Source organism: Chiloscyllium plagiosum, unplaced genomic scaffold (genome assembly GCF_037043375.1).
Source record: "Chiloscyllium plagiosum isolate Xiang-an unplaced genomic scaffold, Cpla_swu_hap1 HiC_scaffold_9, whole genome shotgun sequence".
NCBI lineage: Eukaryota > Metazoa > Chordata > Chondrichthyes > Orectolobiformes > Hemiscylliidae > Chiloscyllium > Chiloscyllium plagiosum.
Window position 1 is genome coordinate 66,321,396 of NW_028270147.1, and position 23,341 is coordinate 66,344,736.

The 23,341-nt window shown below is 39.1% G+C and overlaps 1 protein-coding gene across 1 annotated transcript in view; it reads left to right on the top strand.

The window, feature by feature from the left end:
• Nucleotides 1-23,341, top strand: part of LOC122554458 (actin-related protein 2/3 complex subunit 5-like) — a 29,052-nt gene that overhangs the window by 725 nt on the left and 4,986 nt on the right. Inside the window, exons 2-3 of the mRNA XM_043699522.2 lie at nt 13,568-13,640; nt 19,563-19,739. Coding sequence (XP_043555457.1) covers nt 13,568-13,640; nt 19,563-19,739 — 250 coding nt within the window. The remainder of the gene's footprint in view (nt 1-13,567; nt 13,641-19,562; nt 19,740-23,341) is intronic.

Below are 23,341 nucleotides of genomic sequence, written 5' to 3' on the forward strand. Positions count from 1 at the left end.
CAGTTTAAGGTAGTTGTAGTTCTGCCTCGCACTGAGCAGGGGAATTCATAGGACAGCGAGGAGAAGTTTAAATATGAGAATTTTGTTTTGCTTTAGTGAGTATTTCATACTAGTGGAGGGTTGCTGTTACTGAAGTGTACTGTTTAATGCAGAATGGGATTTGGATATGTGTTGGCTGGAATTCTTGGAGGTTGTAATTGGGACAGTTGAGGATTGCATTAGATAAATCAAGCTCTAGTTGCATTAAGTAAAATATCAGAGTGCTTTACACAATGTCAAAGCTGGCAGGTGGGACTAGATTGGGTTGGGATATCTAGTCGGCATGGACCGGTCGGACAGAAGGGGTACTGGGCTAACAGTCGGATACTTGGTAGTGTGAATGAGCAGAGGGATCTTGGTGTCCATGTACACAAATCTTTGAAAGTTGCCACCCAGGTAAATAGTGCAGTGAAGAAGGCATATGGCGTACTGGCTTTTATTGGTAGAGGAATTGAGTTCCGGAGTATTGAGGTCATGTTGCAGTTGTATAAGACTCTGGTGCGGCCACATCTGGAGTATTGTGTGCAGTTTTGGTCGCCATACTATAGGAAGGACGTGGAGGCACTGGAACGGGTGCAGAGGAGGTTTACCAGGATGTTGCCTGGTATGGTAGAAAGATCATATGAGGAAAGGCTGAGGCACTTGGGGTTGTTTTCATTGGAGAAAAGAAGGTTTAGGGGTGACTTGATAGAGGTGTATAAGATGATTAGGGGTTTAGATAAAGTCGACAGTGAGAATCTTTTTCCTCGTATGGAGTCAGCTATTACAAGGGGGCATAGCTTTAAATTAAGGGGGGGTAGGTATAGGACAGATGTTAGGGGTAGGTTCTTTACTCAGCAAGTCGTGAGTTCATGGAATGCCCTGCCAGTAGCAGTGGTGGACTCTCCCTCATGGGCATTTAAGCGGGCATTGGATAGGCATATGGAGGATAGTGGGCTAGTGTAGGTTAGGTGGCCTTGGATCGGCGCAACATCAAGGGCCGAAGGGCCTGTACTGTGCTGTATTATTCTATGTTCTATGTTCTAAGTGTCTGTTTCCATGCTGTACATCTCTATGGCTCTATTAGGACAAAATATAAAAGCTTGTTCTGTGTGGCAGGCATCAAACAACATTTTAAAGGAAGAACTAAAGACAAGGGGAGAGAGTGGTGTTTCAATTTCTGGAGTCTGAACTCATGATTGCGAGAGGTAAAGCAGTGAAAATCGGGAATGAGTAAGAGACACGATAGGATTGTTGAACTGGAAAAGGGTAAGGGGCATGTCTATGGATGAAATTGAAAACAAGAATAAGACTTTTAAAATTGGTGATGCCTGAATGGAAGTCATTCTAAGTTCAAAACTGGTGATGAGTAAATGGGACTTAGTATGAGTTAGGAAATGGGCAGTTGTGTTTTTGTTGAGCTCAAGTTTGAAGGCAGTGCAACAAGGGAAGCTCACCAATGTGGAAGGATTTGGAATAAATATACAACCAACAAATGCATTATCCAGATTTCAGTAGTAGATGAATTGAGGCATGTTTATGACGTGATGTTACAAGCATGTTTTGGTGAGATGATACGGGATCAGAAGTTCAGATCAGGGTCATATAGAATGCCAAAGTTGTGAACTATTTAGCTTCAGACTGTGCCCATAAACAGGCATGCGGTCATTGAAAGGTGATTGTGGCACACGATGGCTTTGAGGCCATAATCTTTGGAGCCATTAAGTATAAATTGAGAATGTGAAGCATGAGGGAGGTGATAATTAAAGGGAACTGGATATCATTAACATGTTTTTAAATGATGTCATGCTCTATAGATGTGAAATTGGAGGGAGCCGAGGATGGAGGTGTCAGGTTTAGGACCATAAAGGTACAAATGATTGTATCAAGAATGTTAGGGCCAGAGTTAAGGGAGTGATGTGAAACTGGAACTAGGTAGTGTTGATGTATATTGAAGTTGGTCTTGAGGTTTAACAAGACATGGGTGTGCTAATGTCAATTCAATCATCAGGAAACCTTAGTTGCAGTGTTGTCTTTTTTCAAGTTGAAGCTAATTAAAATATTTTAGTAACTTACTCCAGTGCAAAAGAAGAAATGTCTTTTTTTGTGTATTATTTATGTGGAAAATAGTCAGCCTCTCAACAAGCCCAGAACCCTGGGGTTTTGTTAAAGGATTATAAAAAAAAGACACAAATCTGTCTCTGTTCCCATAAGTTTTTATTAAAATTTATATCTATTTAAGTAAAATCTTGAATAAAACCTTTTTAAGTAACAAAGGCTTTACTAAAAAAATTACATTGATTATTTAAAAGAAGAGAAATGATTCAACATTTCAAATGAATGTTTTACTTACCTTTATTGATAACAGCTGTGTCATGTTGAGGCTTTCAAAAGATTAATCTTGTTTACTGTGATATGTTTGACACCCAAGCTTGAATTTGTGGTAAATGAAAACGCAGTCTTGTAGGTGTTGGAAATACAATTTTAAAACAGAAGATGCTAGAAACATTCAAATCATTTAGCATCTGCGAAATGGAATGGTAACAGATGATTTGCAGTGGAATGTGTAGAAATCAGAGTTTGTCATATTCACTGGGTTTCATAAAGTTAGGACTTCTGGTTGAGTTACTTGGGAAGTCTTGTCCAGTACTATCTTAGTTCACAGAATGCAGTTGGCATTGACTTGGTTTGAGTATAAACAGGACATGCTGGAATAACTCAACAGGCCTGACAGCCTCCGTGTGAAAGAAGCAATTAATATCTCGAGTACTGTAGGACTGTCCTTTGGAATACCATTATTTAAGAATTCCAGCATTTGCAGTATCGTGCTTATATGTTAACATTGAATTGGTTTTTTCCCATAATGTCAAATTAGCTCCTTCAAATTCCAGCATTTCCTGGTTGCGTATATCTAGTACAAGATAACTGTGATGGGTTTTCAGCCTTGACAAGATCTTCAGCTCCAGTCCAACCAATTGAAAATAGAGAAGTGTCACACTTGCACATCACTGTTTTGATATATAGGTTATGTCTTCATATTGCCAGTATCTAGATCCTTTGTTTTTTGTATTCCTTTTCTATGTTGATTCGCCATATTGGTAATTTAGCTGTAGAATTTTGTCCGTTTGTACTTGTGCTGGAGCTAGCTTTTCTACTGATCTCACTAAGACTTATCCATTAACGTATCCAAGGTAGTCCCTAGCTTTCCTTCATTATTAACCATCAGTTTAAACCTTTGCCACATCAATGATTGCAGATGAATTTCCTTGTCAGTAAGAATAGGACCATTCATTCAACTGCTTTGCAGTTTATTCTCTGCTTGTCCGCTAAGCCAAACTTTGTCCTGTATCAGCTTTCTTCCCTGGTTCAAACCACAACCCCAGCCAGATGATATAGCGAGTAGTTCCCTCTCCTCTGATACTGCTTCCTTTCAAAGCTCGTTCCTTACAAGAAACAGCATTATAATCCTTTTTTCTTTGTAAACTTTCATATGCTGTCCATGTTCCTTTTGCTGTCCAGCATTGTTGAACTTAGGGAGCAACCACATACTATGTTACAAGTCAGATCCCAAAATGAAACTTGGCTTGATAGATCATAATCTGTGTATGATTCTACAATCAAAATTTAGGCATATAGGTAGAAAATTAACAATTAGGAGCTCTAAAGTAGTAATCTCTGGATTACTGTTGTGCCACATGCAAGTGTGTACAGAAAGAGGAAAATAAGCCACTAATGCATGGCTAGAAAGAGATGCTGGAGCTAGCTTTGGAGATGATGGCATCTGTACAGCTAGATGGGTTACATCTGAACAGAAGCAGGGCTGAGTTTCTTGTGAGAAGGTTTGCTTGTGCTTTTGAGGTTGTAAATTAATCCAGCAGGGGTGTGTTAACAAGGAGACAATATTCAAAAGTAATAACAGGCTACAAGAATGCTGGGAGAGACATATGGACAACACTAGAGCAGTCAGTCATATGTGGAGTTGTCTGAGCGAAGGTTTCACTGCATGTATGTGAATGTATGGAATATAATTAAGATTGGGGTGGGGTTGCAGGTCCATTTTCACATGGGACTATGATTTAGCGAAAAGAGGCTAGGAAGGATAAGCTTGGGTTTTTAAAATATTTCTGATTATAAGGTATTTGGGGGAATACTGTTTTTCAGTTTAGAGGTGTGGTTAATTCAGTTAATTGCAATACTGAGAAAAGGTAGATGTTTCAGATGATTCACAGACCAATTGGATTTGGTTAGAGCTAAAGAATAAGAGAGATGTATCTACATTGCTTGATGTAACCTACAGATTGCCAATTAGTCAGAAGGATGTAGAGAAACAAATCTGCAAGGAATTTAGAGGCATAAATATTATAGCATAGTTATAATGGGAGCTTTAGTTACCTGCATATAAATTGGGATTGTGGTTGTATTGGGGCGGGCATTCCTAGATTGTATGTCTAGTTAAACAAGCTGCAGCAGTGTATCAACTTCTAGAAAGGAGGCACTATTAATCTTGCTTTTGGAAGTAAGGTAATCTAAATAGCTCAAATGATAGTGGGGGGTAACACTTGGAAGACTATGATCATTATATCACAAGGCTTAGGATGATGGAAAATGCCATTGGTCAATGCAGAGTAAAAGTACAATAAACAAACATTATGACAGCTGTCAATTAGTAAATGCAGCTGAGAATCAAGCTGAATACAGAAGGTTCAAAAGGGAGGTGAAAAAGCAAATAAAAGTAGAGAGATTATGAAAGAAGACTGGCAGCTAACATTTGGAAAGCCTAAAGTCTTTTATAAGCATTATCAGTATGAAAAGGGTGGCAAAAGGAATTGGAGGGCTGTTGGGGAACCAAAATGGGATTTTATGCATGGAAGTAACAGATATGGCCAAGGTGCTAAATGAATACTTTGCATCTGTCTTTATCTACTGGGCAGGTTCAACTTAGACCATGGTGACACGGGAGGACACTTGCTCACTAAAAGGTTTAAAACTGATAAGGTGGTGGTTTTGGATGTGCTCAGTATTTAAAGTTGATAAGGCATCAGACTAAATGAGATGCATCCAAAACTATTGAAGGGAGCGGAAATTGCAGAAACCTTGGTAGTAATCTTCCAATCATGCTGAGATTCAAGGGTGGTGCTAGACGACTGGAGAATTGCAAACATTGTTCTTCTCCAAAGAAGGTTGTAAAGCTAAGCCCAGCAATCATGGACCGGACGAACAGTTTACTTTGGGCGAACATCTAAAAATAATTATTCACGATGGAATTAATAGTCACATTTGTTACAGGAAAATGATGTCTAACGAACTTGCTGGAGATTTTGAAGAGGTAACAGAGTTGTTGAGGCTAAGTCTATTGATGCAATATACGTGGACTTCCAGATGATGCTGTTACAGTGCTGAAGAACACAAGTATGAAGAGATTGATGGGTAATGAACAAAAAACAACAGTCACAACATGGATCCTAAATTGACTGAGTCGTAGTTAATGGGTGTTTTTTGGGCTGGAAGAAAGTTTGTAGTGGGTTGCCCGTGGGCCTATCTCAGGGTTGTTGCATTTCATGATATATTAATCATCTATAAATCTTGGTGTGCAGGAGACAGTTTTAAAGCTTACAGTGAATGTAAAGCCTGGGAGAATTGTAACCTATGAGGAGGAATGTGTAGAATATTCATGGAAGCTGACCCATTATCTTTTGAAGATATTGCCTAAAGACCAGACATGGATGTGAAAGAAGCAAGGACTAAAGTTAGATTTTTGGGTGATATCATAACAGAGCAGTGTGAAAAGAGAAGGCACATTGAAGATTCACTGGTTATGATTAAATTGGAAGGATTGGGACAAAATGAGGGCAGTACTAATGAGCTCAGTAATTGAGGGCTACTGCAGTCAAACGTTTTGGCAGAGTTGAGCAGAAAGTGTAGGAAAAATGCACTACTGTCACAGAAGTTTCAACTTGTGACTTTATTAAATTGTGCTGTAGCAGCAGCAAAAATCTGTGATTCAAATATGAATTTACAGGAAACTTGAATACATGTTATGGTGCAGAGGAGGCTATTGAGCTCATCATATCTACACTGGCTTTCTAAGCATTTTGACTAAACTGTCAAACTCCTTCCTTTTCCCAATAACATTGAATATTGTTTCTATTTAAACAACTATCCACTACTCTTGAATTTCTTAATTGAACCTACATCCACCACACTTCCAGGCTGTGCCTTCCAAACCCAGACCTCTTGTGTGAGAAAGCTTTATCTCACCCAACATTTGCTGCTTTTGCAAACACTTTAAAATCTACTCTGTGATGCTTGGTCTTTTCACAAGTGGAACAATTTCTGTCGTCTTCATGAAGAAACATCAAGATTTTGAAAAATCCTATCAAATTTTCACTTAGCTGCCTTCTGCCCAAGAAAAATAGTCCCCACAGCCCTATTCTCTTTTCAGAACTGAAACTTCTCATCTGTGGAAGTAGCAATTATTGATTTCTTACAGAAGTCCAGTTTCTGTTTGTTACATAAGTCTTGGGGTACTGTGAACATAGGCATATAGTCACCTCAAATTTGAGCCATGCAGTATGTATAACCTGGCTTGTGGACTGAGACCTGATTTAAAATGCCCTACTTCCTTGCTCTGAATAGAAATTGTATTCTTATTTGTAAATGCTTGGACAGTGCATTATTGAAATATTAAGAAATTTGCCTCGCCATCTGGAGCAATGCAATGACCAATAAGTCCAAAAGTCTGGTTAGATAAACAACCATTATGTTTAATTCAGAGCATTATGCTTAAAGAATGATGTCAAGGTTTTAGATTCAGCACAGCAAAATTTGCACTGGAACTTCAGTAATGTGGACAAATTGCAGAAGCTGAAGTTGCTCTTCCAACCGAAGGTTAAACGTATGATTTGTTAGAGGTGTTCAAAATGAATGCTGTAGACATCTACACTGCTGGTGACTGTGACTTCCGCACATTAATACTGTTATTCCAGGTAATGTTGCTCATTGGTTTTTTTATTGTTCATCACTCATGACTTCCCTTTTATAGGTTCTGCTTGTGGTTCTGAGCTCATTTGAAACTTCTCTGCTTGCTTTCACTGCCTGAATTTTCTTTATTTTTAACTGTAACCAGTTTCCGGCTTTCTATGTTAATATGAAGTTTGTGAGGGTCTAGCCAGAATTTAACTAAGAACAACTTTTAAAATAAGAACCTTTTTCTCGAGTGAAGTAGTGATGTGATTCATTTGAGGAAGAAGAGTGACAAGATACATCTGAATTACCTAGTTTTTAGAGGGTTTGAGGGAACAGAGACCTGGGATTGGGATGTAAATTTATCTTGAAAGATACCAAGCAAATTGAACAGGCCATTTAAACCTCAACCTTACCGATAAAGCGCAAAAGCCTGCTTGGCTTCAACCATAATGCTGAATTGAGAAAATCATGTTTTAGAAATGTTGTCACCTCTCTAGTGCTGATGTAGAACAATGAGAGAATAGTGTTGGGAATGAGGAATCTTAGTTATTTGGAGAAGCTAATTAAGCTGCTATAATAGAGGGTCAAGAGCAAAGTTTAATTGATGGGTTCAAAATCATCGAGTTTGAGAAAATCAGGAAGGTTTGCTAACCAGAGCTCATGGATTTTGTGATTGTCAAAAGAACCAAAGGTGATAAATAGAAACATTTTTTTCATATGATGAATTGCACATTTGGAATGTATTGCCTGAAGGTACAAAGGAAGTAAATTAGACCAGACTTTCAAAGGAGAATGACCAAAATACCTGAAGGAAGCATTTGCTGGGTTATGGAGATTAGATTACATTACATTACATTACAGTGTGGAAACAGGCCCTTCGGCCCAACAAGTCCAAACCGACCCGCCGAAGCGCAACCCACCCATACCCCTACATTTACCCCTTACCTAACACTACGGGCAATTTAGCATGGCTGATTCACCTGACCCGCACATCTTTGGACTGTGGGAGGAAACCCGAGCACCCGGAGGAAACCCACGCAGACACGGGGAGAACGTGCATGGGGAAGCAATTCTTGGAGAGCTCAAACAAAGCTGACATAGGTCTGAATGACCATCATTCCTTTACCAAAAAAGAATGTTTGATTTCAAAACTGAAATTCTAATAACATTTTGATATACACTATTAATTTAAAAATGTTGATTTTCTTTCCAGCAAACCTAAAACTCCAAACTATTAAATGTAAGATTCTAGATATGTCATTCAAATTTGCTGAATCCTAGAGTTGAGAAAGAAACCAGCACATCTGAAATTCCTATGCTATCTGTTATCCTTAAAAATCTTTAATTTACTTTTTTAAACATTACCCCAATATTGCTAAATTGTTTATTGTATTTCATCCAACTGCCAACCTCACATCCCAAAAGTAAGATTACTGAGATTAGTACTATTGTGTGGAGGGTGCGCATTGGTAAAGCTTTTTGTCGTACATCAAGGATATTTCAGTGCTTTGTATGCCATGAATAACTTTGAAATGTACTGTGGTAATTGGTTAGTCTCATTGAGACACTATTTGGATAGATTATTTAAATTAACACTGTTGCCTCAGAGCATGGGATCCAGGTTTCATTCCAGCCCTGGGTGACACTGGAGTTTGCTCACATTCTCCCTGTGCCCATGTGGGTTTCTTCCCATAATCCAAAAATGTGCAGGTTAGGTGGATTGGTGTTGCTAAATTGCCCCATGGTGTCGAGGTTTTATTGGCTCAGTGGGTTAGCTCTAGTAATTGTGGAGTTAGAGGATTAGTTGGGTTTGGGGGAGGAAGGGTGTGGGCAGGAATGCTCTTTGGAGGGTTGGTGCAGACTTGAGGGGCTAAATAGCCTCTCTCTGCGCTGTAGGGAATCCGTGATTCTAAATTAACACTTTGTAACTTTATAAAGGAACAGTACTGAAGTTTAGTTTAAAGTTTGTTGGGAAGTTATACACTCTATAACTCATTGAGACTTTAAAAAGATTCAGTTATTAAATCCAGTGTACACATTGATTGGTGATGTTAAACGTCTGTGTTAATGGGCCATTTGTATTGGGTAAATGTAGCAGAGCATAATGAGAGTTGTATGCTGCATAGTATAGTGCCACTCACTATGATAGAGTGCATGAATAGCTGCATATAAAAGACAAAGGAATAGAGGATTATGATGACAGGTTTAAATGGCAAAAAATGGAAGGAGAATTGAGTGGAGCATAACTGTTGTCTAGTTGAACCAAATGGCCTGATTCTGTGCCATATGTTATCTGACCTTGTTTAGTAATAAATTATTCAGTCAGTTCATTACTTACAGATTGCATAGTGGTAAGCTGTGAATGTTTGAGAAGTTAATAAATGGTAAAATGTGAATGAACATTGAAAATCTGAAAGAACTATGGATGCTGTAAATAAGAAACCAAAATTGCTGGAAAAGCTCAGCAGGTCTGGCAGCATTTGTGAAGAGAACACAAAGTTAAATTTCGGGCCTGGTGACCCTTCCTCAGGTCTGAGCTTTTCCAGTAACCTCTGTGAATTAATGTCTGTTTGTTTCCACACCAGGCTTTACAGCTTCAATCTGTGTATCATTGCTGAGGAAGAGGTATATTTGTTGTGGATCTCTTCTGTTCTGGTTAGAGACATGACAATTTGTTTTACTATGAGTGGCTTTGCTGGGTGAGTCAGTTTATGTTAGTTAACAAGACTGGTTCCTTGTGGATAGTGTTTATGTCCAAACTTAGAGCAGCATTCGCTCATCTTGATAAGGTTAAATTGCTGTTGGCAATGAGAGTTTTAAAAAGAATAATCTCACTATTATTCACAAAGAATCTGAAGTATTTTAGGTTCTAAATGTCAGCAAAATGGTTGCATTTGTTTTTAGACTAGCTGCCAGTAAGTAGGGATGAATGTTCTAAGATCCATAAGGGAGGCCAAATGTTAAATGCCCAAATAAATAGAGATGGGAATAAAGTATTCCTGTTATCAATGATGTGGAACTAAATTATACAAATTTGGTCAGAAATTATCATCTGTTTCATTTCAGCATTCATAGCATCTGAATTTTGGAGTTAAACATTATTAAGAGCACAGGTGGAGACCAGTACAATAACAACATTTAAGCATATTTGGACAGATAAATGAAGAAGGAAGATTTAGAGGGATATTGGCCAAACACAGGCAAATGGGACTATTCAGTTTAATAAATTTGGTTGACATGGACGTGTTAGACTGAAGGGTCAGTTTATGTGTGTACAACTATGACTCTGAGGTGGAAGCAGAGTCATTAAATATTCCTTGAAAGTGGAGTTGCAGATAGATAGGATTGCAAAGAAGGTGTTTGGTATGCTTGCCTTTAGTGGTCTATGAGTTAAGTATAGGAGTTGGGAGGTCATGTTGCAGCTGTACAGGGTATTGATTTTTGGAATACTGCATGCAATTTTGGTCTCCCTGCTATAGGAACAATGTTGTGAAACTTGAAAGGGTTCAGAAAGGTTTACAAGGTTGCTGCCAGGGTTGGAGGGTTTGAGCTATCGGGAGAAGCTGAACAGGCTGGGGCTATTTTCTCTGGAGGTTCGGAAGCTGAGGAATGACCTTGTAGAGGTTTATAAAATCATGAGGGGTGTGGGTGAATAGTGTGAATAGACCAGGTTTTTTCCCGGGGGAGTCCAAAACTAGAGGGCATAACTTCAAGGTGAGAGAAGAAGCATTTAAGAAAAAAAAAACCCAAATGCGCAACTTTTTCACGCAGAGGGTGATGCATGTATGAAATAAACTGCTTTAATTACAATATTTAAAAGGCATCCAGATGAGTATATGAATAGGACTGGATTGGAGGGATATTGGCCAAATGCTGGCAAATGGGACTAGATTAATTTAGGATATCTGGTCAGTCTGGATGAATTGGACCAGAAGGTCTGTTTCTGTACATCTCTATGAATCTAAATTGGATGTAAATTCTCTATTGAGAGAATAAAAATTATTGTGATAGACAGAAATGTGGAGCTGAGGCTCCTCTCAGATCAACCATGATCTTATTGAATGGCGAGCAGGCTGAAGGGGCTGAATGGCCTGCTGTTCTTAATTTGTATTTCCTTTGTTCATGTGACACGGCCAGCATTTATGTCTAGTCAGCATTTATTGCTGATTCTTTATTATCCTTGGGATATTGGTGCTTTCTTGAACTGATGCAGTCCCTGCAGGGTAAGTACTCCATAGCGCTGCCAGGAAGGAAGTTCCAGAAATCAGGATGATCTATGAATTGGAGGGGAATTCGTAGATGGTGGTGTTCCCATGAAACTGCTGCCCTTGTCCGCCCAGTTGATAGTGGTTGTGGGGGCAAAAGGTCTTATTCAGGGAATCTTTAATGTATATTAACATGTTTGGAGAGGCAGCGTAGAGTATACTATCCTCGAACACAATTGTTACAGTAATTGTCATTTTATTGGTTGTAAATTAACTTTGGTGCTCCTTTGCATTTTAAGCATGTTGTATTCATCCAATCTGGAGAGCATCTCAAATTATTATTTTTTAAGTTAGATATTATGCTTGTTTGTGGGGAAGGTGGCAGCCAATTTGTATATAGAAATCTTGCACAAACAAGATCACAATCTGATCATGACCAGATAATCTATCTTTTGTGTTGATTGAAGGCTAAATATTGATCAGGACACCAGAGATAAGTCCCATACTTGCTATCACAATCATGCCATGTGACATTCACTCAAGGGACAGATGGGTATTGGCTTAAAGTGTCATTTTATTGGTTATAAAGCTCTTTAGCTTTTAATAAATAAGTCTTTTTACACTTGCTCGAAAGCAAAGTTGATTCATTTCAGGCCTTTTATCCTTTTGATATTTAAGTGCTAATTATTTTCAAACATCTTTTTGATGCAAAGTTAATGATTGAAAGGATTGATTGCATTTTCATGTTTTAGTTCTTCAATAAAATTAACCAATAATGTTAAATTTTAAGTTTAATTTCCTTTCCATTAATGCAATTGTTTATCCTTTGTTTCTGATTTGATAGTAAATATATCCTCTTTAATTTACATTTCCTCTTTAATTTACATTTCCTCTTTAATTTACATTTCCTCTTTAATTTACATTTCCTCTTTAATTTACATTTCCTCTTTAATTTACATTTCCACCTCAATCTTGCTCTTTGTCTCACAGTCCTTCTATTTGATTAAAGAGATACACAGTTGATAGTCCTGTTTCATTCACTGCAATATTATCATTTTACACATTCTACAACCTGACATTCAGAAATATAAACCCTAAATCTGAATGGTCAAGTCATCAAATGAAATTACATTAATATAATGTAGTAGTTACCAAATGATCATCCAACGAAGAAATTGCCAACAAGATTTCATTTTTTTTAAAAACTCTTCTTTCCACACAAATTGCAACACATACAGGTAAGTTATATAAATGAAAAGGTAGATCTAATTTGCAACAATGATACATCCTATGTAATTACAGGCACCTGCACCACTCTGTCTGTCCTCTCTCATTTGGGTCTCATCACTTTTGATGTAGTTTCCCTAAGTTCCTTTTCAATACCAAAAACATCCAATTCACAATCTGGTTCTCTGAAGCAAGCTCCCATTTTTTTGCATGACCGAGCTATTTGCATCAATTTTTAGGATTCTACTTTTAGCTCACTAAAGCTTTCCTTTCCCAAAATGTTCTGGAATTGCTGACAAACTGAAAACTGTTTACAGACCTTTGCTGAAGTCTCAGACAAATTCTGTATTGTCCTTCCTATTTTCTCATTGTACATCTGGGTGCTGATTACCTTGACTTTCCAACTCTCCTACTTGCAGGTCTGTCTATTTAGCCTACATTCTAGGTTAACGTCTTTCCTTATGGAACTGCTCTCAACTCACCAAGTCACGCAGACGATATTTCTTATTTAAATTTATAATGGATTGCTCAGCAATTGCTGCACATTCTTAAAGGTTCTTCTCAAACATTCTTGAAAGAAATTACATATTCCAAAGATGTTTTAAATAAACTATGAATTCTCCTTACTACCACTAGCTCTCAGGCCATCACAATGTGCTCTTAGCTGTCTTACCAGAGCAATCAATGGCCCATTGTTTACTTAAAAGACTTTAACAAAATGTTACACAATGCTTTCATTTGTTTGCAATATCCCTTTTCCTTTTCTGAAATACTTTACCTAATATGATTTCACTCCTTGGCTAAATATTGTTCATAGCTGATGTATATGGAAGGTTGATTAGTTGACGTATTTTCAATTTCAATAATTGCCAGTTCCTCTCCTGTTCTGTGTTATGAGTGAACTTGGTCTAGTTATGTCAGCTGTGGCTTGTCTTGAACGCAAGAATCAAATCGAACACTTCAGTACTGAGGGAGTGTCACTGCAATAGCAGAGGTGCCAACTTTTGAAGGAGATATCAAACTCTGGCTGCATACTCAGGTGGGCATAATATATTTGAGACTAATGTTCAGAAGAGACGAATTAGTTTTTTTTGGTGCCCTGCATTATGGGTAAAATGTGAAATTGGTTGTATTCCTTAATGTCTGTGCACGGGAAATCTGAATGCAGCTCTCCAAGCAGCACTGAAAAATCCTCCAATTAATACGAAGAACCAAGCTGTTAAGGTAAGGCTGAAGGAGGAATTAGCTTTGTCCTTATAACATTGTGGAGTTTAGAATCTGAAGTAATGTTGTTCTCATCTGTTTCTTGGGTTTTGCCCCAATCTGTATGGAATGGCCTGAGAATTTGTAGGCACAGTCCAGAACTGAAATGCTGGTACACAGATTTTATTTACTGGTTAAGTTTATCTGTAGGGGCTTGAAATTTCAATTTGCATTGAAATTGGGATAAACATTATGTACAATTTAGATTAATGGGCAGTCAGTTTTATTCATTTTGCTTAATATCATAACTTAGGTGTGGCAAATCTGTAAAAATTAAAACTTTATTTGCTCAATTTTATTTATTTAGAATCTGATCCACCTTGGGATTGGGGTTTTGCACTTAAATCAATCAGGGCATGTACTATCTCCATGCACAATCACACAGGACAGTGAATTGTGCCTCAGTGTCTCTTCATATTAATTCCTCACCTAATCTCCTAGTTCCACTCTTAAAATTGTGATTTTTAGTGAATGAAATTTTCTCTTTAGTGAATGTACAAAGTGGAGTTAGGTTCCATAGCTTGTTTCTGTCCATGACATTGATTCCCAGCACAGCCCTCTCCCTCCCCAACTGGGTGTTGTTGGAGCTATGCTCATCCAGACAAATGTATCTTGACTTATACCTTCTAGATAGTGGGCAGGTATTTGGGAGAAGGGAGATTTGTCACAAAATTCCCGAATTGCTTCTTAGCTCTTGTATTTCACATACCTGACCCAGTTCTGTTTCAGATCAACAGTGACCTCCAGAATGTAATACCTTTAAATATTAAGTGGCACTGATTAGATTTTTATTTTGAAAATGGTCATTGGCTAGCACTAATTACTACTGATCAGTCCAAGGCTGGAGGTTTTCCAGGTCTTGCTATACATGAACATCAATTACCTCAGTAGCTGAGAAGTTCCGATTGATGAACATTATGCAGTCGTCAGGGAGCACCTGACCTTATGATAGAAGGTTGGGGGGGTCATTGATGAAGAGCTAAAGATGGTTGAGACTCGGGCACCACCCACTCATCTGTCTGAATCCTCAGTCCCTTTGTCCATGTTTGAACCAATGCCGTCATGAAGTCAGGAGCCAAGTGACCCTGGTGAAACCCGTAATGAGTGGCATTGAGCAGGTTATTGCTAAGTGAGTATTGCTTCATAGCAATGTCAACCACCCCTTCCATCACTTGGTTGATGAGAATAGATTGATAAGGTGGTAATTGACTGACCTGAGTTTTATGCACATATCGTACCTCAGCAGTTTTCCATATTGTTGGATAAATGCCAGTTTTGTAGCTTTACTGGAACAGCCTGACTAGGGACGAGTTCTGGAACACAATTTCCTCAGTACTGTTACTGGAATGTTGTGCCATTTCTTGATATAGAGTAGAGAAAATAGAGTTGGCTGAAGCCAGGGACCTCGAGAGGCTGAGATGGATTATCCTCTGTGCATTTCTAACTAAAGATGAATGTAAATGCTTTAGCCTTGTTTTTTTTGCACTGATGTGCTAGGATCTCCTATTGTTGAAGATGAGGATATTTGTGAAGCCTCCATCATGTGTTAGATGTTTAACTGTTCACCATTCACAACTACATGTGAAAGGACAGAAGAGTTTAGATCTGCTTCTTTGGTTGTGCGTTTAGAAAACCTTGTCTGTTGAATGTTTCTTGTACTTTTTTTTGTGCAAATAGTCCTGTGTTTTAACTTCAGATTAATACCTAATTTTCAGGCTTGAGGATTGATCATAGTGCTAGTGTGGGGCATAGGCCAATTCTTGAGATTTCAGATTGTTTGAAAACAATTCTGCTGCTGATGGCCCACAAAAGCTCAATTTTGATCACTAGATCAATTTAAGGTCTATTCCATTCAGCATGTTGGTGGTGCCCCGCAGCACTATGGAGGGTATTCTCAATGTGAAAATGGAACTTTGTCTCCACAATGATTGTGCAGTGATCACTCCACTGATAAGGTCATGGATGTACATATCTACGACAGGTAGATTGAGGGTTAAGTCAAGGAGAATTTTCCCTCTTGTTGGATCCCTCACCACCTGCCACAGACCAAGTTCATGAGCCCTGTCCTTTAGGATTCAGCCTGCTTGATAAAGTAGTGGTGGTAATAAGCCATTCTTGGTGATGGTCATTAAAGTGACTGTCCTCTTCTGAGTACATTGTCTTGCCACACTCATTGCTTTTCCTAAGTAATTTTCAATGTGGAAAAGAGTACTGATTAATCAGTCAAGGGGGCATGGTAGGTGTTACTCAGCAGGGGTTTTCCTTCTCCATGTTTGACCTGATGCGATGAGACTTATTGGAGACTGGAATCAGTGTTGAGGACTCCCAGGGCAACTGCCTCGCTACTGTACACCACTGTGGCACCACCTCTGCTGGATCTGTCCTACCAGTGTGACAGGACATATCCATGGTGTTGTCTGGGACATGGCCTGAGGTATAATTCTAATAGGATGACTGTCAAGCTGTTGCTTGTCTAGTCTGTGGGGCAGATCTTTCAAATTTGCACGAGCCCCCACATGTTTGCATGGAGGACTTTGCAGGTCAACTTGGCTGTGTTTGATATTTCTGGTGTGCAATAGAAACATAGAAAAATACAGCGCAGTACAGGCCCTTTGGCCCTCAATGTTGCGCCGATCCAAGCCCACCTAACCTACACTAGCCCACTATCCTCCATATGCCTATCCAATGCCCGTTTAAATGCCCATAAAGAGGGAGAGTCCACCAGTGCTACTGGCAGGGCATTCCATGAACTCACGACTCGCTGAGTAAAGAATCTACCCCTAACATCTGTCCTATACCTACCACCCCTTAATTTAAAGCTATGCCCCCTCGTAATAGCTGACTCCATTCGTGGAAAAAGGTTCTCATGGTCAACCCTATCTAAACCCCTAATCATCTTGTACACCTCTATCAAGTCACCCCTAAACCTTCTTTTCTCCAATGAAAACAGCCCCAAGTGCCTCAGCCTTTCCTCATACGATCTTTCTACCATACCAGGCAACATCCTGGTAAACCTCCTCTGCACCCGTTTCAGTGCCTCCACATCCTTCCTATAGTATGGCGACCAAAACTGCACACAATACTCCAGATGCAACCGCACCAGAGTCTTATACAACTGCAACATGACCTCAGGGCTCCGGAATTCAATTCCTCTACCAATAAAAGCCAGTACGCCATATGCCTTCATTACCGCACTATTTACTTGGGTGGCAACTTTCAGAGATCTGTGTACATGGACACCAAGATCCCTCTGCTCATCCACACTACCAAGTATCCGACCATTAGACCAGTACCCCATCTTTTTGTTACTCTTACCAAAGTGAATCACCTCACACTTACCTACATTGAACTCCATTTGCCACCATTCTGCCCAGCTCTGCAACTTATCTATATCCCGCTGTAACCTGACCCATCCTTCCTCACTGTCAACAACTCCACCGACTTTCGTATCATCCGCAAACTTGCTCACCCAACCTTCAAGCCCCTCCTCCAGGTCATTTATAAAAATGACAAACAGCAATGGTCCCAAAACAGATCCTTGCAGAACACCGCTAGTAACTGCACTCCAAGATGAACCTTTACCATTAACTACTACCCTCTGTCTTCTTCCAGCCAGCCAATTCCTAATCCAAACCTCCAACTCACCCTCAATGCCATATCTCCGTATTTTTTGCAGTAGTCTACCATGGGGAACCTTATCAAACGCCTTACTAAATTCCATATACGCCACATCTACCGCTTTACCCTCGTCTACCTCCTTAGTCACCTTCTCAAAGAATTCAATAAGGTTTGTGAGGCACGACCTGCCCTTCACAAAACCATGCTGACTTTCCTTGATCACATTATTCCTATCCAGATGTTCATAAATCCTATCCCTTACAATTCTCTCTAAGACTTTACCCACAACAGAAGTGAGACTCACCGGCCTATAGTTACTAGGGTTATCTCTACTCCCCTTCTTGAACAAGGGAACCACATTTGCTATCCTCCATTCCTGTTGACGACGAAGACATAAAAATCAAGGCCAATGGCTGTGCAATCTCCTCCCTTGCTTCCCAGAGAATCCTAGGATAAATGCTATCAGGCCCAGGGGACTTATCTATTTTCACCCTTTCCAGAATTTCCAACACCTCTTCCTTACATACCTCAAAGCCGTCCATTCTAATTAATTGTGACTCAGTATTCACTTCGGCAACAATGTCCTGTTCCTGAGTGAATACTGACGAAAAGTATTCATTCAGTGTCTCCCCAATCTCTTCATACTCCACACGCAACTTCCCACTACTATCCTTGACTGGACCTATTCCTACCCTAGTCATTCTTTTATTCCTATATGTCAATGGCAGGTGATCATCTGGTTTTATTTCTTTCTGGTACTTTATAGTAGTTTGATACAACTGGATGGTTTGGTTGGTCTTTTTGTAGGACAGGTGAGATGCAACCACCTTGCTGTGGGTCTGGAGCATGTAAAGATGACAGATTATCTTTCCGAAAGGGCATTAGAGAACCAGATGGATTGGGTCACCAGTTGATGATTGTTGCAAAGATGACAATAGGCTTCTGATTCTAGATTTTATTGAAGTCAAATTTCATCTGTCATAGTGGGATTCAAATCCATGTCTCCAGATGTTTGAATAAAATCAAAATATTGCAGTTGTTGGAAGTCTGACATGAGTACAGGATGTTAGTTAGGCCCCCTTTGGAATATTGCATGCAATTCTGGTCTCCTTCCTATCAGATGGATGTTGTGAAACTTGAAAGGGTTCATAAAAGATTGACAAGTATGTTTCCAGGGTTGGAGGATTTGAGTTATAGGGAGAGGTTGAATAGACTAGGGCTGTTTTCCCTGGAGCATCGGTGGCTGAGGGATGACCTTATAAAAGTTTACAAAATTGAGGGGTGTGGATAGGATAAATAGATGACAAAGTCTGTTGCCTGGGGTGGGGGGAGTCCAGAATTAGAGGGCATAAGTTTAGGATAAGGGGAAAGATATAAAAAAGACACATGGGATAACTTTTTCATGCAGAGGGCAGTATGTGTGTGGAATGAGCTGCCAAGAAAGTGGTGGCGGCTGATACAATTGCAACATTTAAACGGTATCTGGATGGGTATATGAATAAGAAGGTTTTGGAGAAATATGGGCCAGGTGCTAGCAGTTGGGACTAGATTGGCTTGGGGTATCTGGTCGGCATGGCTGAGTTGGACCAAAGCTGTTTCCGTATTGTACATCTCTATGATTCTATAACACTCAAAATGCTAGGCAAACTCAGCAGGCCTGGCAGCATCTATGGAAAGAGAAGCAGTGTTAATGTTATGGATCTGGTGGGATTTGAAGAAGAGTCAGACAGGGCTTGTACAATTAAACTCTGATTCCCTCTGGACAAATATTGCCAGACCTGTTGAGAGTTTCTTCAGCATTTTGTGTTTATCTCCAGAGCATTAATCTGGGCCACTGGATTACTAGTGCTGTGACTGTACCATTACACTACTGCCTCAGAAGAATAAACAATTTAAAAGCAAATCAGTGTTTTTGGGAGTGTTAACTTAAGGTGAGGAATTCCTATACATACATTTGAACTGTACATTCTGTCAAGATGGATACATATTGGTGCACATGATTTATTGTGGGCTGGGCTTGTTGGAAGAAAGTACATGTGAGCTGCCTTGATGAAAGTATTCTATATAACTTTGAACTCCACTGTCCTTAAATTTACTCAATCTAGGAACCTCCCTTGTGACTTGTCAATTTGGTGCAGTTCTAGTAACTTGGTGCCTCTGCCCAGTTCATGTCTAAAGCAAAGAAATACAAATAGGATGTTAAATTTGATAATAATTGCAAGTATGTTATAATTGGCACTGACAGTTTCTTTTTGATTTTAACAGGATCGCGCAGAAAATACTGTTCTTAAAGTTTTGACTTCGTTTAAAAGTAATGATATTGAAAAGGTTGTTCAATCCCTTGACAAGAATAGCATTGACCTCCTGATGAAGTACATCTACAAAGGTTTCGAAAAACCATCAGAAAATAACAGTGCAATTTTACTACAGTGGCATGAAAAGGTTAGTGCATCAGTGTAAATCAGTGATTTTTTTTACATTTATTTTATAACCCAACTTGGCGGCTTCTGAGAAAATAGGTAAGGGTTTAATGTGAGGAAGAATCTTGCAGGCAACTCTGCACGTTAAATTTGCAATCTGTACTTTATTGAACTAATTAATGTTGACTTTCAGATTTTGTCACTTCAGTTGGCCAGCAAAGATGATGCACGCCAGCATAATTCTGTATTTAAAAGGAAAAGTTACAAATGGGAATTGAAGGTATTCAAGGTGAATGAAGGGCAATAAAGCAAGGGCAACACCCAGAGTAAATGATTCTCCCTTCTATCTACACCACATGGAGTACAATGGTTTAAGAATGCAGCTCTCTGACACTTTTCAAGGGCAATAATGGTTGGGCAACAAATTCGGGCGTACTCTGTGATGCCCACATTCTATGAATGAATTTTTAAAAATGCATTCCCAGAATTACTACAGGGAAGAAAATAAGTTGGAAGTCAACAAATAGTCCAGTCGACGGTTGCCCAGCAGTAAGTTGTGTATCTGCATTTCCCTCTGTTGGAGATTGCAAAACAGGGCGTTTGCAGATAGCTGATAAAATTACAGATATATGTGGCAGAGGCCTACATTTTGTTTAGTCATTGAAATAGAGTGAATCAAGTATGATTGCCAATAACTGTAGTATTACCACAATCAGATATCACTTTTTTTTTGCATTTTGGGGCTTTTACTGTTTCTGGATTTGCATGAGGACAATTTCCCAGTCAGAATGAATGTACACTGTTATAGGGAATGCATTCATCCACCAGTGCAAGTTTTCTGACTTTGGTGTATCCATTTTGATGGTCAGTTGTCTTTGATTCACATCCCACACATGAGCATGAGCAAACAGTGGCAGAGACAGTGTGGAGAGTCCATGTCAGGGAGCATTGTCATAATGCTGACCCTTTTGAAGTGTTTTTGTTGTGAAGAAGAATGCCAGATACTGAGATATATCATGCTTGCTTATGACAAACGTCTGTGCCAAGTGACCTTACAATACATTACTGATCTCCACCATGGAAGTCTGTAATATAGTTTTAGCAGGGATGAAAGCAAGAGGGAGCACAAGTAGGTGCACTTTAAGCACCTGCACAATTCCCAGCCTGTAGTGCAATAATAAATACTGTCTCATTTGATGGCCAGTCTGCCCTGTATGATCACTAGTCTTTCGCAGTACTTTTGAGCTCTAAACAATAGAGGACATAAGTGAAAACCATCACAATGGGGAGAACCCTGAGTGACCGTATTATGTATTATTTACAACTTCAGTAGATGCTTGTAAAAAAAATCAAGAAATTGTAATTTACAAAGGGTATGCTAATGAGAGTTTGGCAAAATAAGTTTTCATTTAATAAGCCTCAAAATAATTGATCAGCATTACTTTCATATCTTATCCATTATTGCATCCTGAATGTAATCCAACACTTTCCTGAGTTCTCTGCTGAATGGTGATTTATAATTAGACTAATTGGGTGGATGTGCACTAAATGGATGGATGAGCGATAAAGGACAGTTTAGTGCAAATGGTAGTTGACAGTGGCACAGGTGGAGCAGTCCTGATGACCGTAGCAGACTGAAGGATTTTGTTTCACATGTGGTTTACGCTAGGTGAACCTTCAATATTAGAGCACCCCGGTACCAGGATCAGCATTTTCATCCCCTTTTCCTTCATCTTCTTTCCTTTTTGTTTGTTGCTTTTATTTACAAATGAGAGTGCAGCCTTTTGGTGGCTCTGTACTTACAAGCCCCACTGTTGTGCACACAATTATGCAGACCCTTGCTAGTGAATATTGAAGATATCTCCACATGTATCTAGCCCCTTAGGTACATGGTCAACATTGTGGTTTGTTCAATGATGCAACTGTTAGTTATGTAGATATTAAAGTTTAATGTTTAATGAACCTCCAAGCTCAGTGAGCAAACCTACATCCAGAACATCAACCTGAGCTACAAATCTTCTCAAAACGCGCTAAGGTTTTAAAGTGTACTCAGTTCTCATTGAGTTTTCATCATAGGTGACTCGAGTTACATTTGAAATGACAGATGGGTTTACCTTATCTCCTGTAAACGTCAAATCATTGGATCAAAATTCTGGGACCCCTGTCTGACAGCACTGCTGATGTACTGCTCTACAAAGGATATAGTTGAACAACGTGATGGCCAAATTTGAAATGGGCAATAAATGCAGGCTTTGTCTATATCTGATGAACTCATAGTTCATAGTTTTAAAAATATTCTTCCTGCTGCAATTTAAATGAATCATGAAGGCTCCAGGAATCTGACACAGACCTGTACAAGCCTCTTGTGCTTTCTTGTTGATGAATAACGGTTTGCAGTTAATAAAAACTGTGATGGTGCTTGGCATGACACGTAATCAATGGCACCTTGTACCTACGGGAATCCAAGCATCCATTCATCCTGGTTATTGCCATTGCAAAATATTCACATAATTCTGGTCTTGGCAAACAATCTAGTTGTACTTTTCCTTCTATTTTTATGTACAGATAAATGGAAGATCTTGACACATCTTGTTGAGACCCCAGAAGCATTCAAGGGCCAAAAATATTGAGGATGCTTTTCACAATTAGTCACTGGTAATCTGTAGCTAGTAAATCTTCTTTGAGGAAGCTGGAATAGATCTACCACTAACCGTTGTGACAATCTCAGCCTGTGGAAATACTTCCATTTTGAAAGTCAGAGAAACAGAAGCTTTCACTTTTTAAAAATTGATATTGGTCAAGCTTGTTGCAGCCTCTTCTGTGCTTGCATTGATCTCACAACTGCACACTAACAGTCATGCATTGTGGTTTATTTTCTTGCATTATATTGAATAAATTCAAACTGTCATCCATACTGATTGGTAATTGGAGGCATCTGGGTTGGAAAAATTAAGTATTAAAATAAGAAGGCTCAACCTAATGTTTATTATCAATAAGTGAACTGTTAAATACACACCTTGAATTGTTTGTTTTCCTTATCAGTTTCCCAAAGCTTTGGAGACCTGCACTGAATTGGTTAAAATTGCAACAGAGTTCAATCAGTTTTTAAAACCTCATTAGCATTTTCTAAGCATGTGGATTGGACCAAAAAGCTGTCCACCTGCAATAACTTTCAGGAAGCAGGTTTCTTGTCCATATTCTCACATACCAGGATTAGCACATTGAGGTGAGTTTGCAGTGTATTTCATGGGGGTTTTTTTTTGTAGTTTTAAATACACACCTAATCTCAAGCTACCTGTTATTGCCTGTTAAAATTCCATCCTTGTCTGGAATACACAATAATATGCGATACTGCAAGTTGGCAGTGGTGCTCATTCAGTTTGAGATATTTTCTCTTCAGCCAGTTCAGCAATGTTACTATGCACCTCCTGGAGCTGGTGGAATTTGAACCACCATTTGCCACCGGATCCATCTTGTTTCTATATTGCATTTATTCCATAAAGATTCAAGATTTACCATGACAATTGTTTTACTGACTAAATATTCTTTAGCCACCTTGTTTATTATTTATGAAAAATCACTAGCTTTTCTTTGCTTAACTGGTGACTCATTTTGGTCAGCAGT